Source organism: Crinia signifera, chromosome 2, assembly GCF_055691185.1.
Source record: "Crinia signifera chromosome 2, ASM5569118v1, whole genome shotgun sequence".
Classification (NCBI taxonomy): domain Eukaryota; kingdom Metazoa; phylum Chordata; class Amphibia; order Anura; family Myobatrachidae; genus Crinia; species Crinia signifera.
This window is the reverse complement of record NC_139218.1, coordinates 183,634,442-183,658,805: the sequence shown is the minus strand read 5'-3', so window position 1 is coordinate 183,658,805 and position 24,364 is coordinate 183,634,442. Positions and strand designations below refer to the sequence as shown.

The 24,364-nt window shown below is 42.2% G+C and overlaps 1 protein-coding gene across 2 annotated transcripts in view; it reads right to left on the bottom strand.

Moving 5' to 3' along the window:
• Window positions 1-24,364, bottom strand: part of CCDC32 (coiled-coil domain containing 32) — a 56,222-nt gene that overhangs the window by 5,681 nt on the left and 26,177 nt on the right. The window contains exon 4 of one of the 2 annotated variants that reach the window (XM_083173288.1): window positions 16,743-17,154. The exons of the other annotated variant lie outside the window; for it this stretch is intronic. Coding sequence (XP_083029414.1) covers window positions 17,016-17,154 — 139 coding nt within the window. The 3' untranslated portion in view covers window positions 16,743-17,015. Of the gene's footprint in view, window positions 1-16,742; window positions 17,155-24,364 lie in introns of those variants that run through there. 2 annotated transcript variants of the gene reach the window in all.

Sequence of the window (24,364 nt, the reverse complement as noted above, 5' to 3'; positions counted from 1 at the left end):
TACTGCTGTGTCAAACGACTAGTCCTAGTCCTGTGTTGACACAGTGAGCGGATTGTGTTGTCAGACCATCAATGGGGAATAGAGTTGGGAACTATATAGAAATAGCATCTGCTGTTTCTTCCCCAGAAATAAGGTGCCCTGTTGTCACCGACAGTGCAGGGTCTAGCCGAATTTTCTGGGTGGAGATGAGAGTGCTAGAGAAAAGGTCATATATGGTGCTATAATAGTGCAATACAGGAGACGACTTCTGCCTAGTGGGTTAGTAGGCTGCTGCTTCCCATTGATAATACATTGGTGGGAAGTGAGCGGTACTCACCACTGGCTGTGTTTAAAGTATAGAGTAGAATATCAGTAATCACTTTAAAAGGGTATATGGTGCCCTGTTGACTGATAGTCAGAGCAGGGTCCTGCCAAAACCTCTTGCACTGATCCGATAATTCACGATAATGCACTCTTTCTACTCATTAATCTTTGAGGAGTGTCCAGAAAATCTTACACCTCTTGTGCAAGATTCCCAGGAGCACCTAAGAATACACCATCTGGAGTACAGTATATGACACAGACCATTTTACAAAGCAGGTCTCTACCTAAAAGGTTGGTCTGGGCTGCTGCAGCCAACAGAAAGGAATGTCTGGTATGCAAGGGCCCTATGGTAACTTCTGCTGGTCTCGTCAATGAGTGATGCTGCACTTTTCCTGTTACCCCAATTGCTGCTACCATTTGGTTTGTACAACCTAAATTAAGAGGAGTGTTGAGAACAGACCTGGATGCCCTTGTATCAACCAAAAAGGTTAGTTTTACACCTGCTACACTTACCCGCACCTGAGGCTCTTCCTTCAGATGTTGAGTTAGTCTAACCGGCTGTAGGATACAGGTATGACCTGTTTCCTATTGGGGCATCTGAGTTGCCCTTAAGACGCTGTCTGCTAACAGGTGAGGTGGAGGCATGTTTTGTGACTTATCTGTTTCCTCCCACAGTCCCAATGTGGTTCCCAGTCCCTTCTATGTGTATCAACTTTCCTGGGGTTCCCGATATGCAGTTTCTGGCTATGTGTCCCTCTTTTTTGCACCTGAAGCACACTATCTGCTTCCTGCCAACATCCTAGGTGCTGTGTATTGTGTGCGTTTGGTTGAGGCACTACTAAAAGCCAGAATGCTAACAATCATCAAAGTCTGCAATTCTTTGTTTTTCAATTAGGAAAAGAAGTATGTTCTCTGATCTTCATGTTTTCCTTAAGACCATCCACTAGTACAGAGACAATCATTTCCCTCATGTGTGGGTTGTCCTTGGGGTGAGAGACACCAGTGTGTTTTGACACTGCCTATAATGCCCGGTTGAAGTATTCACTAGCAGATTTGCTATATTTTTGTTTGATATTGAATATTTTAGTATATTCAACTGCCACAGGAAAATGTACACCCAATTGTAGATTTATTAGGCATATATTTTCCTGGTTGCCTTCATCAGTCATTTCCTTATCCTCCTTCAAACCACTATCCTGAATGACTCATTAACCCTTGTAAAACTGAATGTTCTGAATAAGAAGCTAGATCTTGAATAAGAAGTGGATAAGTTAGCTGAATAAGAAGCTAACATCTGCCTCATTTGTTCAGCATATATAAGCTGGGCACACAAAATACCATCCAAAGTGCTACACTTCCCTCCATTTATTTTTTCAACTCTCAAATAAATGCTAATAACTGCACCCAGGGCTGGCAACAGTATTCTTGGGGCCGGTACACTGATATCTCTGGGGCCCACTAACAACACCCCCTTGAGCAGAACATTTTTTGTATACCGCTTATTGAATGTGTTTTTTTATTATTACAAAAGACACAATTAATATTCACTAATACTGGAGGGGTGTCTGGGTAAGTACCCTTACAGGAATCCAGGTGGGTGCCTTTATAAACCATTTCTAGGCACTGCCGCAGCTATGCTTACAGACCGTCAGAACTTTGGGGCCCCTCATAAGCTTGGGGCCCGGTACAGGTGTCCCCCTTGACCCCCCGTCACCTGCCCTGACTGCACCGGAGACAGAAAGATAAGCCATGCATTGTGCAGACGAGCAAGTCACTACCAGAGTCAAAACTCAAGACCAAAATCTCCATTGCACCTAAAAAACTAGAGACCGTAAATAACTATGACATGATGCAGCAACGAAGGACAAATGAGTCCCTATCTACCATGAAGGGATTCCTTGCATTATATATGTGTATACTACTGGCGGCTATGGAGGAGAAACATGAACAGGACACTGGACACCAGAGGACCGGGCGGTAGCCACAGCCATATTACATCATACATAGCAGACTCGCTCTGTACATAGGTGCCACAATGAGCGGGCAAACAGCTCCCTGAGTGGCAGGAACAGTCTACAATCATGGTGTGGACTTGGAGGTGTGGCCAAGGCTCAGGCAGTTAAATTTGAAAATGGAAGGATATGCTGTTGTGTAATAGTCACTGCTGGTGCTGAGAGACCATCTAGTAGTGTGCGGCTAGGGACACAGGGACTGGTGAGGTATAATGTCAGAGCAGCAGGCCTGAGTCAGCCTGCTGCTACGTTATCCAGCAGGTAGTTGTTCTACTAATATTACAGCCATAGCCATACACCTCTCCTGTGTGTAATAATAATACTATTACAGCCATACACCTCTCTTTGTGTGTATACTGCACTCATTATGGCTGCCTTCGAGCCACCGAGCCTGGCGATGAATAAAACAATGCAGATTAATTGACGTGTATTCCGTGTCCCTCGCTGGGCACGCTGCGCCCGCCACGCTTCGGGCTCGTTTTTCGCGGCCCCTTTGGTGGCTAGAACTTGGATGTCGAGAATAGGCCCTGACATTAATAAATGGATAGCACTAGTTATCTACACAGAGATGCACAAAAAATATTTCTATATTAGTAGAACCACAAAAGAAAAACAGATAAAAACTTAGTATAAATGGAAAATGTCAGAATATAGCAAACAAGAGTATATAATATGTATTAACTGTTAGGGATGGCACCTAAGTGGTATAGTTGGTGCTATTGCACTTGCCCCGCAGTCCTAAAAGCCTCCTGCAGGCTAAAGCTTCACCTCTAACAGCGATGTTCAAAGGGGTAAATTTGGGTAACCCCAACCCCGGTGTCACCAGGACTTTTGAGGGCACAAGGCTTCTACAGGAGGCTGGGCAAGGCAAACACAGGACTGGAGTCAGACTGGGACAAAAAGAAAGACCAGAAACACAAGACAAATACAAACTTTAGCACATTACCATGTGTGACTAGCATGGGACCACTGCAGCAGATGGTATACACGAGCACCACAGCACTGGAGATGGGATTACCAAGCACTGGGTACTGAACCGCAATGGCATTAAAAGTGCAGTCCCAAGCAGTGTCTAAATGCAATATTGTACTGACATACAAGTGACAGGACCAGATTGTGGAGCGGGTACATACAGACAGTACATTATTTATTTATTTATTATTTATTAACAGTTTCTTATATAGCGCATACATATTACGCAGCGCTTTAAAGAGAATATTTGAACATTCACATCAGTCCCTGCCCCAGTGGAGCTTACACTCTATATTCCCTACCACATGTACACGCACACACAGACATTCTAGGGTTAATTTTGTTGGAAGCCAATTAACCTATCTGTATATTTTTGGATTGTGGGAGGAAACCAGAGTACCCAGAGTAAACCCACGCAAGCACAGGGAGAATATACAAACTCTGCACAGTTAGAGCCATGGTGGGGATCGAAGCCATGACCTCAGCGCTGTGAGGCAGTAATGTAACCATTACACCATCCGTGCTGCCCAAGAGCAGGACCAGACTGTGGTGCAGTTCTGGTTACAGACAGACAAAATTGGTGAAAACACAGGTACATAATCAGAAGCTCTATTGGAGCAAGCAGAAACTGGGACAAACAGGACCAAACACAGCACAGGCACATGAACGGTCAAACAAACTTTGGAAAACAGGATCCAGGTAGGTACAAACTCAGGTCTGGGGCAGATAGAGTATACAAGCAAGGACTAAGTACTGGAGATAAGCATAAGGATTGGTAAGGAAAGCATGCATGTGCTCTGCTGCAATGGCTTGATACAAGCAGTACAACCAGCACAGCGCTTAGAGCAGGCTGGGTAATATAAGGAGCAATGTCCAATCAGAACAGCTAGAATGGACGAGCCCCCTTAATGAGGAAAGTCACTGCAGGTGCACAGCCTGACACAAGGCAGAGTGCTAATTGCCTAATTATAAGACAGGTGAAACTGAAAACAGAACAAATACAGGAGTCAGGCTGCATTTACACAGACCCGCCAGTCGGCTCCTAACAGTAACAGCACTGAGACAGTAATGAAGGGGGTGTAAAAAGATAATCCCACAATATATAAATAAGGGTAAGATCAAATAAATTAATGGAGAGGGAAAATTGATTCAATTAAAAATATAAAAGAAGGATAGTGGGAGATCTTAATAAATAAGTTATTTGAAAAACGTACACAGTTCATATTTTAGAAACAAAGGGATGAGAATAGAGTGCGGCTGTCCGTCTGTCAGCAAGCGGCGCCAGACCCCGCCGTGAGTCTGTGAGTTCCTAGCTGTTCCTGCTGTGATTGTTCGGATGGCGCTAGCGGGGACTCCCGCTCTGCTACCCGCCCCACACTACATGGGATTCACCTTCATTGCGCAGTACTAGCGGCACCTATTAAAAGTTAAAGCCGACAACAGGGACACTCCAATGCTCAGAGGAGGACAGCAACCAGCACATGGATAAATTCCTGTCACCAGCGACACCTGTAAAAAACCCTCAGAGAAAAACGCTGTGCTGAGCAAAATATGGCACCGGGCAAAGAAACACCATCTTCCTCCCGGCCTCAAAGAAAGTTGCTGCAGCTTCAAAACATTCTGACACCCCTCAGGTATGTGAAGCCCAGGAAACCCCTCTGACATATGCCGACATGGATGACCCAATCAAGTCAACAGTAGGTCCTCTATTAAACCAAGCAGTGGCAGATATTACTTACAACTGCAGAATTTAACTCATAGAGTCACAGAGGTAGAGCAACATATTGGAGGCTTATCTCACAGCATGGCCACAGCGAAGACAGACATATTAAAACTCCAGAAAGAGAACCATCAGCTTTGAAATAAGCTTGGCAATATAGAAAATAGGGCACATAGAAATCTAAGAATTGTAGGTATACCTGAAACAGTTAAAGATCAAGCTCTTCTTCAGCTTTTAAAGGTCACCCTGCCCAAACTTCTGGGAATCACTGCTCTGACTTAGTGATCGAACGTATACATAGAATTGGTTCCATCAGACCTAATGACAGGCGTCCTAGAGTAGTAATCTTCCAAAGTATGAACTACTTACATAAACAAGCCTTTTGGTCCGCTTCTAGGAAAATACGTCCAATTGTTTGGGATAACAATAAGCTACTATTATTCCAAGATTTCTCTGTAGAGTTTACAAGATCCAGGAAGGCATTTGCGGAGGTGTGCTCTAATCTAGCTCCGAATAAAAAGAAAATTTGCCCTACTTTACCCGGCGAAACTGCGCCTTTATGATGGAGATTCCCATCACGATTTCTCCACACCCTGTGATGCAGAAGAATTTCTAAAAGAAAAAGAATCAGCCACTGAACAAGACAATACTGACCCCTGATTGAAGATACATTTCTGCAAACATTTTGGTCCTTACATTACCAGGTTTTAACGTATAGTTTATTTCAGTGTTTTTTCAAGTCAATCTTTTTCAGCAGATGCAAATTATCTGGTCTTACTATGTATGGTAATAAGTTTGACACAAATCTTGTTATATTTAGCCATGAGGTTACCGTTTACCATATAAGGTCTCCCTACCCTTCTTAATTGTTGTTTTATTGAGTTAGAGGTGGTAACTTTTAAAAATCTTTCATATTATAGATGGGGACTTAACCGGAGCCCTCATATCCCTTTCCCAGCTCCTAATCCCCAGTCTCCCTTTACCGGAATATAGAAAGACATTTTGTCCTTCCTTTATATTTTTGAACATTTAATTCCCCTGAAGTCACCAATTCTTTATGTTGTAAGTTTTTTTTCAGATTGCTGCAATCTAGGCAATATATGTATGCTTTTTCTTTCTCTTTTCTCTCTAGATCCTTTTCTGTCATGACTCTTTCCTTATTTCCCGCTAGACAGGATATTTTTAGATTTGTGATGGTTAAACTATGTAAACACCCTCATCCAAGATGGGCGCCTTAAGTTTACGTATTGGTTCTCTTAACGTAGGAGGGTTTCACTCTCCAGCTAAGAGACGCAATGTTCTCCAATACCTGATGGCGCAGAGAATAGACATAATTTTCCTTCAAGAAACACACCTCACCCATAAAGAAACATTAAAACTTTCATTGTTCGGATGGATGGTATTAGCTGCTTCCCCATATAATTCTAAATCCAGAGGAGTGGCTATTTTAGCCAGAAAAGCCCTACAATTAATTCTGTCCCAAGTTATTAGGGACCCGGAAGGACGGTATGTCTGTGTGAAGGTTGACCAGGCCGAAAATTCCTTTAAACTTTGTAATATATATGCCCCCAATTCTTACAAAAAAAAATAAAAATTTTTAAGAGTACTCCTACGCATTCTTTTTCCATTCACCAGTGAAAATGTAATTATATGTGGAGACCTTAATTTGATTTCCTCATCTTATCTAGAACGATCTATCCCAACTCACAGACATGTAACCTTACCAAAACTAGGTATACCCTTCTTCGCCTCCCAATTACACGTTATTGATATTTGGAGGGCTCTCCACCCCACGGAACGTGAATTTTCATATTTGTCGGCTGCACATTCTACACTGTGTAGGATTGACTACACATTTCTTTTGGCCCACCTTCTTTCCAAAATCTCAGAATCAGAAATGGAACCTATTGCGGTCTCAGACCGTGCTTTAGTTTGGTTTACCCTTCAATTAGGAACCCCCACGAATACAATAAAACCATGGTGATTTCCTGTCTCTTTAGCTAAATCCTTACATTTCCAGACCAAATTAATAAAAGATTGGGAACAATTCGAAAAAGACAATCAGTCGCAGGCTAATACCAACCCTACCTTAGGGTTGACGGCTAAAGCGGTCTTAAGGGGTAACATTATTGCTTACTCCGCTTCTATACAAGCCAAAAATTCCAAATCATATATCTCATTACAAGTTTCCCTTACAAACTCTTTTACACAATATAAACTATACCCAAAACCCAACAGAAAAACAGAATATCTCAGAGCTAAAACCCAATTCGATGACTTTTCTTCAAACAATTGATTACAGATTTCATAAGTTCGGAAATAAGACGGGCAAATTAATGACCAATTTACTGAAAGGTTTGCGACAAAACATGTTATTTCATCCCTTGAAATTAGTAGACGGAACAATCACTAACGACTCTACACAAATAGCCCAATTAATGTCCTCCTATTATACAACTCTGTACCAACACCATCAGCCGACATAAACTCTCCCCATACTCCTTTAGACTCCCTCAATGTCCCTTTTGATTCTATAAATGCAACCCTTTCTTACCCACAAATTTCGCCATTGCAGTCGGAAAATCTGAAAGCCCCTATTTCAACTGTAGAGGTCTTCAGGGCCATTAAACATATGAAACCTTTAAAAGCCCCTGGCCCCGACGGTTATACAATTGCATTTTATAAAATTATGACTCCCTACATAATAAGTCACCTCACCGCATCTTATAATCAAATTCTAAATGATGGTAACTTCCTTCTCTATTTCAATTCTGCCATAATTAAGCTGATCCCCAAAGCAGGCAGAGATCTCTTTTCCCCTAGTACTTACCGCCCCATTTCTTTATTAAATTTAGAATATAAGATTTTAACAAAAATTCTGGTACTTGTTTCCTAGCACGGCCACAATCACGTCCATCGTGTACCTTAAAGTTAAGTTACGTGATGGACCCGATTTCCTTTGAAATCAGGTCCATTTTGCCGGCAAAGGCAAAATCGGGGGCATCGCGTCGGTCGCGTGCATTAACATGGCCCCCGACGCGACCGACGCGATTTTGCCATAGGCTTCAATGTTAAAATATTATTAACATTGAAATCGGGAGCATCGCGTCGGTCTTGTGCCATTATAATGGCACAAGATGAGATGGACTTGATTAAGTCCATTTTACATAGGAAACAATGTGAAATGGGCCAATATGACCCATTTCACATTGTATATGGCCCCCGTCATGGTGTAAAAGTTACGCAACACCATTGTGAGCGTCACCCCACGATTGACCCGAACGTCGGCGTGGAGTTGAGAATACAAAGTGTGGCGAGCGCAGCGAGCCACCGAGCCCGAAGCGTGGCGAGCGCAGCGAGCCCCGCGAGGGGACGCTTATACCTGTGAAGTTATACATGTGCGCTCGCCACGCTTCGGGCTCGGTGGCTCGCCACACTTTATATTCTCAACTCCACGCCGACGTGGATAGTAGGGGTATGAAAAGGTCGGAGGACGCGCACCGCCGCCGCTCGCCACGCTTCGGGTTGGCGTCAATCGTGGGGTGACATTGAGGGGGTAAAATTGGGGGTCTGGGGAATACTTTACATTGAATCCAATGTAAAATAGGGTCCAAAGGGCCCTATTCACATTTGATTCAATGTAAAAATCGGGTCGATCGCATCGCATGCGATTTGGTCACATGCGATGCGACCGACGCGATTTTTCCGACACGATCACCCCGATACAAATCGGTGTGGCCGTGCTAGGAAACAAGTACCAAAATTCTTTCTGAAAGGATAAAGCATATCCTTCCGTCACGAATACACCCCGATCAAACGGGATTTATTACTTAGTGCCACTCTGTGGTAAATGTCAGAAAGGTACTTTCGGTCATCCAACATTCAAATTGTATCTCACCTTCCACAAGTAAAGTAATTTTAGCACTAGACGCCGAAAAGGCATTTTATTTGATCTTATGGCCCCATTTACTTTCCACCCTTTCCCGTTTTGGTTTCCCTTCATATTTCATTTCCATCCTCAGAGGGCTGTACAGTAATTCATCATCACAGATCTTCTGCAATGGACATTTATCCACCCCCTTTCCTATTGCCAGAGGAACGAGGCAAGGTTGCCCGCTCTCGCCATTACTATTCGCTATTGCAATTGAGCCACTGGCAAAGGCAATACAGAATACTTCCTCTATCTTGGGCATACAGATCAGAGATTCTGTTCTCAAACTTTCATTGTTTGTAGATGATATGCTGCTCTTTATCTCTGACCTCTCAAAAAGCATACCTGTGGTGATGGATCTGATAGTCCTTTGAGAAGATTTCAGGCTATAAAATAAATCTTGAACAATTCGAACTACTCCCACTTACACCGTTACCTAACTCCCTTCTGCTTGCCCTTTATATATCATCCTTTAAAATCGTTCATGATTAAATATTTGGGCATATATATATCAGCGGGCTGACGGGCGGCACTCGGAAATAATACACCTCAGCAAAGTGGTTTAAAAGGTCAATGTTTCAAAGCCTCTTTATTATGGCTTCGTCATCAATACATGTACTGATGACGAAGCCATAATAAAGATGCTTTGAAACGTTGACCATTAAACCACTTTGCTGAGGTGTATTATTTCCGAGTGCCACCCGTCAGCCCGGGCAAGCTGCCAAGCCGAGGAGTCCGCATCCGTGTATAATTATATATATATATATATATATATATATATATATATATATATACATACATACATACACACACACACACACACACACATATATATATATATATACATATATATACATACATACATACATAAACACACACACACATACATATATATACACATACACACACACACACACTGAATTTCAATCCCACCCTCACAAAAATCCCATCTTTAATTGATACCTGGTTTTATTTACCCTTGTAAATTCTGGGCCGTGTAGCAGTAGTTAAAAGCATCTTATTTCCTAAAGTTTTTATTTGATCCAAATGCTTCCTATAAGCCTATCAAGATCCGATTTCATCCTTTTCGACAGACTTATATCTAGGTTTATCTGGAAAGGTATGAAACCGAGGATCGCTTTAAAAAAGTTACAACTTTTACGATCTGGAGGAGGTTTAACCCCTTCCTGACGCAGCTAGTTTTTGCCTTCCTGACAGAGCCATTTTTTTCAAATCTGACATGTATCACTTAAGTGGGTATAACTTTTTTTTGCTTTTACTTATCCCAGTGATTTTGAGATTGTTTTCCCGTGACACATTGTACTTTAAATTAGTGGTGAAATTTGGTCGATACAGTTTTTTTTTTTTTGGGGAAAAATACCAAAGTGTCGTGAAAAAATTGAACATTTTGCTATTTGCAAAATGTTCCATTTTCTGCTTGTGAGACAAATAATCTTATCACTCAAAATAGTTAATAACTAACAAAGACCATATCTATTCTTTATTTTTAAATCATTATTTAAACCGCCTTTATTTTTTTTGGACGCTAGGGGGCAGCAGAGTCTAAATTTTACACTACATGCATTTCAACGCTACTTTTGGCTATTCACTTTTTAACAGCCAATAGCAGCGATCGCCCAAGACAGGAGGCATCGCTGCCCCCCCTGGGCAATGAGGGAGGATGTCTGCTGTCAGGGAAAGCAGACATTGTCCCTCTGCCACCTCGTCTCGAGACGGGGTGGCAATTTAAAGTCATGACGTATATATACGTCATGTGTCGGGAAGTACTTCCCGGCCATGACGTATATATACGTCAAATGTCGGGAAGGGGTTAAAACTACCCAATATGGAATTATATTCCTAATCGGTCTTCTTCAGATACATAAAGGACTGGCTTTTAAACTCCTCCACTTACTCATGTTCAGCTTTAGATCAAGATTTATTCTATCCTTATTCTCCTGCAGGGCTACTACACTCCGATCCCAAAGACATACCCGACAATATTCTTAAACATGTTATTTTTCAGGATACATATTATGCCTGGCTCTCCTGTAACAAAAAATTACACAGGGACTCCCACAACTCTCCCTATGTACCATACTGGGGAAATCCAGCCTTCCCACCATCCTTAACAAATCCTCATTTTTACACTTGGAAACACAAAGGTCTAACTAATATAACCAAGGTATTTGGCCCAGGTGGACAGATTGTTTCTTCCTCTGCGCTTCAGGATAAATATGCAATTATATCTAATCAATTTTATATGTACCTACAAATCCACCATTATACACGCTCTTTAAATAAGAATGGGTATACACTGAATTCTCCTGATATTCTGAATACTATCTTAAGAAATCATTTGACCGTCCCTTTCCGTGCTAGAGATCTGTATATTCAATTGTGAACCCTTTCAGCACATATTCTATGGATCTCCATTCTCTCAAACTGGAAAAAAAGACTCTCCAAATGTTCAAACGATATCCAATAACTCCAAATGTTATACAATGTCTACAAACATCTTCAATCGACCTATTTGCAAGAGGTCCATTTCCAATTTCTACACAAGGCATATATATCCCCTGCGCAAAAGAAACACTGGGTCCCGGAAGGAACAGGAGGAGCTTGTCGTAAATGTTTCCACTCATCTGCCACCATGTTTCCACTCATCTCCACTGTGTCTGGGAATGCCGGAAAATCAAGCGTTTCTGGTGTAAAATATTTTCATACATAAACCAACTTCTGAAAACGGCTTTAGTTCCAGACCTACGCGCAATAACTTTTCTTCATCTTGATACCTCAAATCAGACACAGAGAAACTTTCATCATATCTAAATACCTTCACATATATTCACATTCTTTATACTTAATCATCCTGTCTAGCTACCATTACTGTCTGTATCCCCTCTTCTTCCCCTCCCCTTCCTCTTTAATTCCTGGATTCCTGCACCCCCCCCCCCATTCCTCTCTTTCTTCCCCCCATTCCTCTCTATTTACTCCTTTATATTTATTATTATTTATTTGCAGTTTCTTATATAGCGCAGCAGATTCCATTGCGCTTTGCAATTATATACTTTCCTTTTCTTCATTTAAAGGTTTACAGTTCTCTAGTCCTTTGTTTTTTCTGGTTAAGCTAAGCATTGAGATACATTATTTTACCTAACTTCTATGGATTGTGGCTGTGTTTGATTGGATGAGTTTTCCAACATATTTTTAGATCATCTATTTTTAAAACACAGACTGGTCAATAATCCATATGTATACTGAGCCTTCATATCATGTGATGTATGTATGTATGTATGTATGTATGTATAGGTGTCCTTTGCCGAGCTTTGTTCATATTTGTGTGTATGGCAAAAAAAAAAAAATAATAAATAAAAATTCTATTGAAAAAAATAAATAAAAAAATTGAAGGCTAAGGATAGTGAAGGGACAACCCCACGTTAATCATAGTCAGGAACTGGGTAACAGTCTAAACGCCACATTGCAATGAATTTTCTTTATGTATATGTGAATTAAGAATTAACTGCTGCAACTGTATTTGTTGTATGTCTTATTTATGTGGATTTAGTGTGCCTAAAAACAATAAGGATGTAACAAATCTATTTTAGTTGAATGTGCATGCATTGTACTTGTTAAAATGTAAAATATTAAAGAAGAATTTATAAAAAAAAAAAAAATTCAGCAATAAATCAGGAATAGAAACTTGGCCAGCACTTAGCTAAAGAGATGATATGCATTTATGATTTTAACACCGAGTGGCCTTATATTAGATTGTGAAGTAAAATGGTTTTTAGAAGTATCCTTCTTTTACCCTTTTCTTATTTTCATATATCAGATTTGATCTTTTAACTAATAATGGCTATGCTAGTTCCTTATTTTATATATTTGTATAATGTGTTTTGTACACACGATGATTTATGTTTTTTTATCATTATGTTTCTCTTTCTGAGGGCATCATTCTATGTTGGAACTAGATTCCACTTCATGTTGGGAATGGATCAGGAATATACCCTGAAATGGGTTTACATGGTCTTAATGACCCAACAATAAATGGGATTGCCGTGACCGGAAGTGGGGCACTATAGAACTGCCTTATGTGACATCTTAAATCATCATAGCTACTGGAAGTGGGGCATGGTGCGGCAAACTGGGATTAACATTAATGCTACTCACCTACGGCGGAAGTGACCCCAACCGGAAACTGACATGTCGGACCAGCGTCATAGCATATAGAGAGCCGCAGACCGTCGGGAATGTCGTATATTAGTTTGGGGATGGGCTTTTTTTTTGTCCACACATCATTGCTTATGTGATCTGTCTTTTAGGTTTGTAGTTTTTTTCTCATTGGACATCACTGGTATATAATCTACCAGCGTTTTACTAGAGATATTCTCCTTGAGAAAGACCACAGGCATGGACTTGTAGTGTGCGATCGTGGCTGGAATTTGGACCTTTTGCCTGCTGTAGATGGTATATCCTGGGTTATCACCTTCCTCTGGTAATTGGCCATTTGGTACTTGGGTAGTTTCACGGCGCACAATATATCGGATGCGATATCGGCCGATATATCGGATGTGATCAAACGCGATTTTTTACCTGTTCATAAACCCACTATCCACTACGCACGGAGTTGATTGTATATAGTGAAGCGAGCCACCGAGCCCGAAGCACGGCGAGCCCCGCGAGGGGACGTGGATTACTGCGCTCGCCACACTTTATAAAATCAACTCCATGCGTAGTGGATAGTGGGGTTATGAACAGTTAATAAAAAAAAATCGCTTTGGATCGCATCCGATATATCGGGCGCCATGAAACTACACAAGTACCGGCCATTTTTTATCATCTGTTCCACTCTTTTATTATGTGTGCTATGTTTATGTGAATAAAATGGTATTACACATATACCATTTCTTTGTTTATTTATGGTACCAATCTGAGCCTCCTTGGGATATCCAAGTCATATTGCAGTCGGTTCAGGGGGATCACGTTTTACCTTCATTTTTTTTACGAGTTGTTGCAAGTAGTGGTCTATAAGTGGACAGGTTGGATGTGATGCTATTTGTCCCAGAGATTAACCCCTCAAGCCTCAACATGCAAACAAAAGATGCCTGACCTGATGAAGCTGCCAGGTTCCTTGCACCTCTGCTAGCATTGGGCGCCTTTATTTTTGCAGAAAATGTTTCTTAACTGCAATGCAATGCAAAAAAATTACACAGCAGGAGACTGTGCTGATTAATTTGATGTGACACTTGTACAAAGGGTGACAATCTGTATGTGTAGCACAATGGAACTTGCAATACCAAAACTTTACCTGTACATTTAGCACTTTGAAAACAGATTCACTAAAGCTTTAAAAATGAAACCAGGTGATGTTGCCCATAGCAACCACTCAGATTCTGTCTATCATTTTCTAGGACTCAACAGGGAAATATAGACAGAGGGGAGTATTCAGTGTTGCCGAACCATGGCAAAATGGCGTCCATTTTTGCAAAATAATAGTTGTCATTTTCATTCCATCTATTCTATGTTTATTTGTTTACAATTGTACCTAACAAATCCATAAACCGGAAAAAACGCGGATTTGCAGATCCACATAGTTTTTTGTGGAAACGGACACTAATTTTTACATCTTGTGCCCATTTTCGTGACATATTCGACATTTTAAAAGAGCCGGATCTGCAGACGTGAATCCCAGCCGTTTCCCTGGCAAAATATTAAATACTCAAACCGTGAAATATCATGAAATATTAAATACCCCCCAGAATCACCTCTTCTAATTCCTCTTTTTTTTTTTTTTTACCCCAGAGACTCGCACACAGATATACTCTACAAGTGCCGCATATCAAATTAAAGAACCGTTTCCTTGTCCAGTATTTGCTGTTTAATGCCCCTTTCCCACTGCAGGTCTAAAACGGTAAATTGCCGATTTTTCAGCGCAATTTACCGTTTAAGGCTGCAGTGGGAAAGTGCCAGAGTTGAAATACCGGTTAAAGATAACCGGTATTTCAACCCGTTTTAAAAGCCTACACGGTTAAATACCGTATTTGAGGCAGTGGGAATGCCTCTGAAACGGTATTTAGTTATCGGCGTGGGGTCCCCCCCACTGCCATAACCAGCTCCAGGCTGAAAGAGCCGGGGCTGGCATTAAAAAGTCAGGAAACCCGACAAATAGGGCTTCGCTGATTTTTTAAAACCAGCCCCAGGCTCAAGGGCCAGGGCTGGTTCCCAAAATACGGGGGACAAAATGAGTAGGGGTCCCCCGTATTTTAAGAACCAGCCCCAGGCACAACCAGCCAGCAGGGTAATGCCACAGCCGGGGGACACTTATTATATAAGGGCCCGCGGCCAAAGCATTAACCCTACCGACCAGTCAGCCTGGCGAGGGGTCCTGGGGGAGTGGGGACCAAAGGGCCCCCCCCCCCCCCCTCCAGGACTTACCTGACCAGGCTGAAGCCTGGTGCTGTCCCCGGTGGCCCTGTGCGGTGGCCACCGGGCTGATCATTGTGTAAAAAAATAGATGAAAAACCTATTGTTTTAAACTGTGGAACTATGAGTCCCAGCAAGCCTCCCCCGCAGGCTGGGACTTGGAGAACCACAAGTCCCAGCCTGCGGGGCATTAAAGGGCCCGCTGGGTCTTGTAGTTCCACAGTAAAAAAAATAGATAAATAAATACACACTGACACATTATAAAAATAAAAGTTTAATACATACATTACACAAACACACTGATACTTACCTATCTTGAGCCCGTAGGTAGGTCCCAGGGTCCAGTCCGGTGCCTTGGTTCTGGAGCCTTGGTTCCGGGGCTGGTCCGGGGATCCAGGGCTGGAGAGTCCGGGGTCCTGGATCCGTAGTAATTCAAAGGGGTACCTGGGGAAAGAAATCCTACTCACCTGTCCTCTGGCGTCCACCCTGGCATCTTCACTTCAAGACGCGCTGCTCCCGGCTGCTGTGGTACCCGCTCCGCTGTATACTAGAGACGCAGAGATCCTTCTTCCTCTGCATCTCTGCTCAAAATGATTTCTGGCCAATCAGGAGCCGAGAAAGTTGGCTCCTGATTGGCCAGAAATCATTCAGCCCATGATCAGCCCGGTGGCCACCGCACAGGGCCACCGGGGACAGCACCAGGCTTCAGCCTGGTCAGGTAAGTCCTGGAGGGGGGGGACCCCTTTATTGGGGGGGGGGGGGTCCCCACTCCCCCAGGGCCCCTGGCCAGGCTGACTGGTCGGTAGGGATGAATGCTTTGGCCGGAGGGACTTGTATAAAAAGTCTCCCCCCGGCTGTGGCATTACCCCACGCTGTGTTTTTTTTTTAACACCCCCCCCCCCCCTCATATTTTTTTTATGGGTTAAACGGGTTTTTAAACGGCAGTGTGAATGTGCCAAAAACGGCTTTTAAACGGTAATTTACCGTTTAAAAGCTGCAGTGGGAAAGGGTCTTTATGGCTCTTGCCGTTTAAAAACCCGTTTAAAAAAAACGGGTAATGACCCGTTTCAGCAGTGGGAAAGCAGCATTAATGGGGTATCCTGATTGATTATTCAGAACCACTGTTTATAGTTTATCCATATTTATAACTGCCAATAACACAGACAACTCTAAGTAGGGATATAAAAAGGTTCTTATAGGAAATGACACAATTATAGCACACTGAACGTATGTGATCTCTTTGGACACTTGCATAGTTGCCTGTGGGTGATTTTTTATTTTATTTTTTAAACCAAATACTTTAATAAAAACACATTTCTGTTATTTTTGTAGGCTTTAAATAACACACAAATTGTAACAAAGTTAATACTAATAGAAACAAAGTATAATATTTTGGTTTTATTAGTCTAATGTATGACATTTGTTTGACTGTAAGACAGTACCTCACCCACCACAAAAACAAATATAAAATGGACGGATGCGGCAATTCATATGTTGTCCTTGATAAAGAATACTTGGACTTAGAAGAAGTTCAAGTGGGATATCTGAGCGGGAAAATGAGTGTCTTGTCGATTTTTTAATTAAATGTAATTACCTCCGCTACAATGGACTGGTTATAGGGACCTTGCAATGTCCAAAAGGAAAGACGATCTCAGTGTTCAGTAGTGACAGAGTCCTGGTCACTTTCAACATTTACCGGGAGAGATTCACCAGGAATTAGATGCTGCACTTCCTCTGCACTTATAGCAACTTTCTCTGGCTGCAGCCACCGCTTCAAATGTTCTAGCGTGCTGAAAATGTGAAAAAAGAAAAAAAAAATGTAATCAATAAAAGTAAGCAGCTTTAAAAAAGCCAGAACAGTAAGACTTAGCAAGAGTAATGAGCCCTCACTTAGGCCCTTATTCTGGTTGGTGCGGTAATATCCGCGTGCGTTCGTGCCGCCAATGTTTTGTGTCTGCGCATGTGCAGATGCGTCTCTGCGCATGTGCGAGCCGGACGCACGGCCACATTCTGCATGAAATGTGTACACTACGAACATGGGGTGGAGAGGGGTGTGAAGGGCTGTTTGGGCTCATTACCATATGTTTACACCCCGCGTTTCATGGGCGTTCCCATGCAAACGCTGGGCGTACGTATGGTAATGCGGCCGTGACGCACGTGTAGGGGGCGGACATATGACATTGCCGGATGTCAGCTGCCCACCCAGATCCCTGCGACCATCGAATGATGGGGGAGGTTCCCTGAGATGGAGGAGGTGAAAATACAAGTGCGGTCCGTTCGGACAGCTTCTTACCGCGTACGGACGGAGTTGGCGATCCGTATGGAAGGCGGGGTTTAGGACGCACGGTGCTGGCCGCATATTCGGATCCGGCCGCACCGATCAGAATAAGGGCCTTAATGTCATGAGATGCCATGCTGAGATAGGGGATTTATTTAGGAGCAAAACGGGAGCATCCCAATAGGAGACGGGAGTATAAGAGAGGAATCTTTTCCTGCTCCATTTATGTTGTTTAAATCGCTAAATTACATAACAGGAAAATTGTTGACACACAACATTTATATAATTTGTAACATTTTGGGGACATCTATTTGGGGGAGGACCACTGTTGCTAGTGGAGAACACATATCCTTATATGACAGTGAATAGATTGGCATGTAGTCACAGGTTAACCCATGTATAGGTGAAGCATAATAGAGCAGCACAGTTAAATCAACAGTTATTCAAACTATAAATCAATTGCCATTATTGAAGCAGCTTGCTTCCTTGCTGTGTATCTGTATAATATGTCTTTTCCAGAAATAGCATCCGACTGGCTTGAAATATTGACACTGTTTTTTTGTTTATATGCTGGTATTTACTAAATATATTTTCTGACAGGTATCTGCAAAAGCGATTATCATACAGATTGTCTTAAGGTGCCCATACACGAACCGATTGCATCTAGTTCAAAACGCATGCGATGGGTTAAAATTTTGAATTAGATATGATGCAATCTAGTACTAAAAGCACGGGCAGCACATACTTTATGTGCTGTGCGATGGGATGTGCCCCTATACAACTACTGTGGGTCCTGACAAATTAATCTTCTGGATTTACGTTCAAATAGTTTTCTGTTATTTATTTTTCATGTGTATCTTTTATAAGCTATAAAAGGTGGATATTATCAATGTCCTTTTGGGTTTTTAATATACATGTGCATAAAAAAACGTGTGCAACTGTTCTGAATTATTTTAGCACCACAGTTTTATTCCACATGCCAACAGAACAGAAATTATATATAACCAAAAAACATCAAAATAGGAACAAATATAATACACTGTACGCATGGGATATGAAAATGATCTACAATACAGCAAACATCACATTAAGGCAATGGAAAAGCAGTAGTAGATAAAAGTCATAGGGGGAAATTTACGAAGATGTGTATTCTACTTCACATGTGATGTTGCTATGGGCAAACAATCAGAATCTACTTCTTATTTATTTAGCACCCGTCTAGAAGATAGTAGACAGGATCTGATTGGTTGCCCATAGCAACATCACATGTGGAGTAGAATACACATCTTAGTAAATTTACCCCATAATGTTGACATTAATCATGTAGACACTGATGTTGACATGACAGAAAGTTACCACAGGAATCTACAAAAATCTGGATCTCTGGAGGAAAATGGTCCCTTCTAATGGCTGCAGAGGCTCCAGTGTTTCTGGGTCCCACCTGTCATATAACCTTCACTGGCAAAATCATCTGATCCTTTAGGATTCTCTTTAATCCTTCCTCCTGGTGCCTAACCATCCAGACCTTCAGCCTAGTCTAGATTTACTAAGAATTATGTTTTTTGACCGAGATCAAACACGGCTGATTTTATAAAACTAAAATAAGGGAATTTACTATGTTTCGGTGTTTCAATTAATTGTGTTTTTCAATAGTGTACATGCATGTGGTTGGCTGCTTTGTTTCCTGGCACCCGTACATGGGGCCCAATTCAGACCTGCACGCAGGTCTGTGAATTCGAGCCCTGACTGTTATTGGATGGCTGCGCATGTGCACGGTATGCTTTGCGCATGCATGAGCCGCCCCTGCGAAGACAGCCACCGATGGCTAGCTATGTAATTGACACCCTGTGACCATTTGGGGGCGGTAACCCGGTGTTTACTAAAGGTGCCCATACAGGTGTGATGCGCTTTCCCCTGCACATCCCATCGCACAGCACATAAAGTATCTGCTGCACATACTTTGGGAACTAAATTGCATCGGATCTAGTTCACAATGCATGGTGCTTTAGCATATTGCATGCGTTTTGAACTAGATGCGATGTGATCTAGTTTAAAATGAAAAGTGCGCATCGCACCGTATACGGGCACCTTAATAGTGTTGGGAGGCATTCCGCGGCCTCCTTTTCCCCATGGCCCTCGCAGGGTCATGCCCTGGCTTACTCGCTGCTGCAAACAGAGGGAAAACCATTAGATGGTAAGTGGTTCTGAATGGTTTTTCACTCATCTGCATGGCTGCATATTCACAGCCATGGTTGGGGCAGCGTTTACCTAATCGCTGGGGTGAAAAGGTTCACAGACCAGTGATCATGTCTGAATCAGGCCCATGAAGATCACAATGAGATCTGTACAGTGCTTCTCTGTGTAAAAAAAAATAAAGAAATTGGAAAACATAATAAAGGGCCCCGGGCTCTCAGACCAGTCCTGGTTCCAAAGATACTGGGGAAAAACAATGTAGGAATCCCCGGTATTTCTTCAATCAGTACCGAGTTCCAGGAAGGTAATGCCACAGATGGACACATTTATATTGTACCCAATGACTAGCACCACATTCCCCCCCAGAAACAATATTGTATTATTCAGGTCATGAAAACAGTGCAAAACCCCATGTTGACCCTTTAACTGTCAACCTAATGCTTGTGTCGACCTAATGACCTATCGACCTAAACCCATGTCGACCTTTCTCCATGATAACCTAATTCTTGTCGACCAACCGATCCCAATCCGGACTACAAGTACAGGTTGAGTATCCTTTATCCGAAATGCTCGGGACCATGAGCATTTTGGTAAGGGATTTTTTTCGGATTTTGGAATATTTTTTACATTTTTTTTACATAGTAGGTGAGGCTGAATGAAGACTTGCGTCCATCTAGTTCAACCTATGTTTACAGTAGCTTATCCCTTGTTGTATAGTATGTTCTGATATTTTAAAGACAGATTATGTTACTTATTCATACCAGTGGATGTTTTTAAGCAATAAATGTTTATCCAACCTTATTTTAAACTTATTTATAGTGTCTGCCGACACCACTTCTCCAGAAATGAGAGTTCCAAAGTTTGACTGCTCTGACTGAAAAATAAATTTTTTCTTCTAGATGAACAAAATCTTTTTTCGGTACTCTTTACCTAGAACGGCGCCCACGATTTGGATCTTGGGCATCGCAAGGTAAAAAAATTGCGTGCGATGCGACCGACGTGATTACCGCGATTCTACATAGGGAACAATGTTAAATGGCCCAATTGACCTGATTTTACATAGGGAACAATGTTAAATGGCCCACAGACCCCAAATAGCCACCCTGAAGTGTGAAATGGCCCCCCCAATTGTTAACGCCACTCCACGATCAATGTCAACCCGAAGCGAGGCGAGTGCAACGAGCCCACGAGGGGCGGTGGTATGCGTCCTCCGACCTTTTCATACCCCCACTATCCACGTCGGCACGAAGTTGAGAATAGAAAGTGTGGCGAGCGCAGCGAGCCCAGCGAGGGGACGCGGATACCGTCACAGGTATCCGTGTACGCTCGCCACGCTTTGGGCTCGGTGGCTCGGCGCGCTCGCCACACTTTCTATTCTCAACTCCACGCCGACGTGGATAGTGGGGGTATGAAAAGGTCGGAGGACGCGTACCGCTGCGCTCGCCACGCTTCGGGTTGACGTTGATCGTGGGGTGGCGTTAACAATTGGGAGGGCCATTTCACACTTGAGGGTGGCTATTTGGGGTCTGTGGGCCATTTAACATTGTTACCTATGTAAAATCAGGTCAATTGGGCCATTTAACATTGTTTCCTATGTAAAATCACGGCAATTGCATCGGTCGCATCGCATGCGATTTTTTGGCCGCATGCGATGCGACCGATGCAATTTACATTTTAACATGCATTTCTATGTGAAATCGCAGGCATCGCATGCCATTATAATGGCATGCGATGGGCGCCGTTCTAGGTAAAGAGTACCCTTTTTTCTTCTAATCTAAACTCGTGCCCTCGCGTTCTAGATTCCTTTCTAGCAGAAAAAAGGGTGTTTGACTGTTCCTTATATTGGCCCCTAATATATTTATACATGTTGAGCATGTCCCCTCTTAAACGTCTTTTCTCTATTGTAAATAGTCCCAAATTGCTTAATATTTCCTCGTAGCTTAAATTCTCCATTCCCCTAATAAGCTTTGTTGCTCTTCTTTGGATTTTACTAATTCTATATGTCCTTTTTATAGTGTGGGGCCCAGAATTGTACTCCGTATTCGAGGTGAGGTCTAACCAATGATTTGAACAGAGGCATAATTACTTTTGAGTCCCTAGTTTCCATGCCCCTTTTAATACATGCTATAATTTTGTTGGCCTTTTTTGTTGCTATATTACATTGACCATTACACCACAGTTTGTTGTCCATTTGGACTACTAGATCCTGAATTACAAAATTCCCCCCTGCTTAGGTTATAACTAGCACACTGGTTATGTCTTCCAAGGTGCATGACCATTATCCACATTGAACCTCATCTTCCACTTTTTTGCCCACTCATCTAGATTGTCAAGATCATTTTGAAGCATGGTGACATCTTCTGATGATTTAATAACTCTGTTCAGTTTTGTATCTTCCCCAAAGATGGATACATTGCTGAGTAACCCCATCCCAATATAGTTAATAAAAATGTTCAATAAAATGGGCCCTAGAACCGAACCCTGTGGCACTCCACTTAGTACTGATATCATATTTGATACAGCACTGTTCACAGCCACTCGTTGTTCTCTATTACACAGCCAGTTCTCTACCCATCTACAGATATTTGCTCCTAATCCCAGGTCCTCCATTTTATTTATCAACCTCTTGTCTGGTACGGTGTCGAAGGCTTTAGCAAAATCTAGGAAAATCCCATCTACAGCGTTTCCATTATCAAGGTTTTTGCTAACCTCTTCATAGAAACCAAGTAGATTAGTTTGGCATGAACGATTTTTCACGAACCCATGCTGGTTATTACTGAGTAAACTATGAAGGTCTAAATATTCCCGGATACCATCTCTTAAAAACCCTTCAAATAGTTTACCCACTATTGATGTTAAACAGGTCTGTAATTGGATTCAGTATTGAATCCCGGCGGTCGGGATCCCGGCGTTCAGAATCCCGACGCCGGAATCCCGACAGCCGAAATGCCGACAAGGGGGGGACGTGGATCGCCCCCCCTTGCGGGCTCGCTGCGTTTGCCACGCAGCGGGCCCGGTGCCTCGATACGCTCGGCACACTAATTTATTCTCCCTCCAGGGGTGTCGTGGACACCCCAGGAGGGAGAATGTGTCGGCATTTCGGCGGACGGGATTCCGGCGTCGGGATTCTGAACGCCGGGATCCCGACCGCCGGGATTTTAACTGCATCCCCTGTAATTAGCGGGATCATACTTTTTTCCTTTTTTGAATAATGGCACTACCTCTGCTATTCTCCAGTCTTTTGGTACCTTTCCTGATGATCGTGAATTATCAAAGATATAATGGGGAAGTTAATTCCTCCCTTAATTCCATTAGTACCCTAGGATGAATCCTATCTGGCCCAGGTGATTTATTTGTTTTGATTTTGCTGATCCTCAATATTATTTCCTCGGTAGAGAAATCAATATTGAGGTCCGGCTTGTTCATCCCATTTGTGGTATGTGTGCGTTCCACAGTCTGCTCTCCCTTAGTAAGCGCTGATAAGAATAACTCATTTAACAGTTCTGCTTTTCCCTTATCCTCCGTAAAACTTTTTCCAGTGATATCGGTTAGTGGGCCTATGTTGTCCTTAATTATACATTTGCTATTTATGTATTTGAAAAACTTCTTGAGGTTAGTTTTGCTTTCAGTGGCTATGCGCTCTTCATAATCCCTTTTAGCTATTTTGATTGCCCCTTTGCAAATTTTGTTTGATTCTTTGTATTTTGTGAACGCCTCCTCATTTAAGTTATTTGTATAGAATTTAAATGCTCTTGTTTTATTGTTGATTGCTGTCCTAACTTTTTTGTCCAACCAGGGTGGCTTTTTTTTCTTGAATTTACCCTTATTTACTTTAGGAATGTATTTAATAGTTAATGATTCTAGTTCATTTTTTAGAGTATCGCACATTTCCTCAGCATTTTCCCCCTCAAAAAAAACAGTTTCCTACACAATTCTTTTTAGGGCTTCTCTAAATAATTCGAAGTTAGCTTTTCTGAAGTTTAGTATTTTTGACGATCCTTTATGATATATAGAATGTGCTCATTTCTTTCTCACACGATGTTAAGTTATTTTTTACATTTAGACACATCCCCGTCCTTTCTATTTTACCTGTCTTTTCTGTAGAGTGTATATCCCTCCATGCTTAATGCCCAGTGGTGCGACTCGTTACACCATGTTTCTGTGATACCAATAATGTCATAATCTTCCCTAGTGACCACAGTTTTTAAAGTTGCATCCCTAACATTGTGTTTAATTTCTCCTCTGGGCTTTTGTATTCCTTACTAACTTCCTCGTACCCACCTCCCCCTCAGTAGTCTCTCTACAGCCCTCCCCACCATGGCCACTGCCCGACCTATTTACAGTTTTGAAACTTCTTCCTATGTCATTTACTCCTTCCCATACCCTAAGATCATCTGTACCTAAGAGCTGTAATGAGGTAAGATTACGGTTATTACATAATATTCCTGGAGCACCCTGGGAATTACCCACTTTATTACCTTTATTAGTACCCCGGACATTGCATGTAACTATGTCCTCCCCTCTCCTCC